The sequence below is a fragment of the Laccaria bicolor genome, genomic scaffold (genome assembly GCF_000143565.1).
Source record: "Laccaria bicolor S238N-H82 LACBIscaffold_785 genomic scaffold, whole genome shotgun sequence".
Lineage (NCBI taxonomy): Eukaryota > Fungi > Basidiomycota > Agaricomycetes > Agaricales > Hydnangiaceae > Laccaria > Laccaria bicolor.
The window spans coordinates 343-1,918 of NW_001890485.1; the positions used below are offsets into that span (position 1 = coordinate 343).

General features: G+C 45.9%; 1 protein-coding gene across 1 annotated transcript; it reads right to left on the bottom strand.

Annotated features, from left to right (window-relative positions):
• Positions 1-495: 495 nt before the first annotated feature.
• Positions 496-777, bottom strand: LACBIDRAFT_316737 (uncharacterized protein; the record flags this gene model as incomplete). The annotated part of the gene is made up of 1 exon (XM_001891304.1): positions 496-777. One exon carries the CDS (start codon positions 775-777, stop codon positions 496-498), a length of 282 nt encoding a protein of 93 aa, XP_001891339.1.
• Positions 778-1,576: the final 799 nt, after the last annotated feature.

Here is a 1,576-nt window from a genome sequence, read left to right on the forward strand (position 1 = left end):
AGAGCTGAGAAGCCCGAATGGATTGTGAGCCTTTACTAGTAGCGCTTTACTATCACTTGTGGGAACTTTGCAAAGGCATCAACTTTGCAAATACCGTTTCATTGACAATTGTCGAGATAGCTAGGATACATAGACTAGATGTATGACTACCTGAAGTGTAGTTTTATAAAAATATGTCCTTTGTAGAAGTAACTCGGACTGTCAATGAAACAGATTTGCAAAGTTGATGTTCTTGCAAAGTTCCCACCAGTGATAGTACTGCCAAATTGAGGGGGTCCAATTCGCCAGTTCAATTGCAGATAAGACAGTCTAAGTAGTAGAAGATATCTTTTTCTTGTGAAAAGGTGTCAATTGTCAAGCATGTCAAGACTCAAAGAATCTCAGATTTGGAATTTCCGCCTGTCCACCATCCAGCGGATGCATTTGTCAGCTGCATCGTTGGGAATTCACAACCATTTAGATATTCATTTCAGGCTTCGGCTCTTGGAGGTGCCATTATTCAGTGTACATTAGTCTTTCATCTGCGAGGCTCAAATGGATGAAGACCCCCTGACAAAAAAAAAAACACTCAATCCTCCTCTTCCTGTCAGCAACCTCATCCCTCTGCCTTGGCTCGATCCCAAACTTCTCCCTCGTCGCCTCCCCAAACTCCCTCTTCACCAGATTATCCATAGCGCTCTCCCAAAGCCTCTGACTCTCTTTCCCAAGCTCCCTCTCCAAAGGCCTAACAGCTTTCGGTATACTCTCCATTGTTGACATATCAACAATGTAGCCCATTCCCCTGAATCACCATAACAGTGTCAGCTTTCAATGCAGACATGGATATATGGTGTGGGGATTGGATGTGTGAGGGGTTGGGTGAAGAGGTGGAAGTGGGAGGGAGGCAGGGGGGGAATCCATGTGGACTTGACACCATTGGACATGTCCTTTCCATAACCTGTCCACATCGAAGTTGATGATGATACAGTTGTGTGAGTGTTCAGTGAAGTTGCTGCCGTCAAAGGGCTCTTCAGAGCCTTGGTTGAAAAACACTCCAACCGCTTGTTGTGCTCCGTCCGGTTTATTGATGCATTGCCAATACTTGAGGTTAATAATGAAGTGGGTAAAGAAAGACACCTGCGAGGAAGGATTGAGGAAGAAAGTCATTGATTGGCCATTTGCACAAGTTTGGCACACCAGACTGCCGAAATTTCCATATCTCAGATGTCCTCTCAAGACTGATAAGGTTTCCGTGAGAAGTCACTTTATCCATACCAATTTACAGGGGTACTGTAAATTTTGTAAAATCGCCTTCCGCCGGATTCCTTGCTTGACATCCCTGGTGGCTCATCAATCCCATCAACTAACCACTCGTCTGCGGCATGTGCTTGGTCTGTGCTTGGTATAGCTACCCACCTGTGCATTCCCCACTTGTCCACCAGTCCCCTACTCATTTTGATTGTCAAACACAGGTGCAATGGCCTCCATTGCCTTGAAATTGCCTTCCAGGCCCTGCCCAGCTGACTGAGGACACAAGGCGCTATGACAACAGAGAAGGTCCAAGCCACCACCATTAATGGAGTGTAGATGGAGAGGA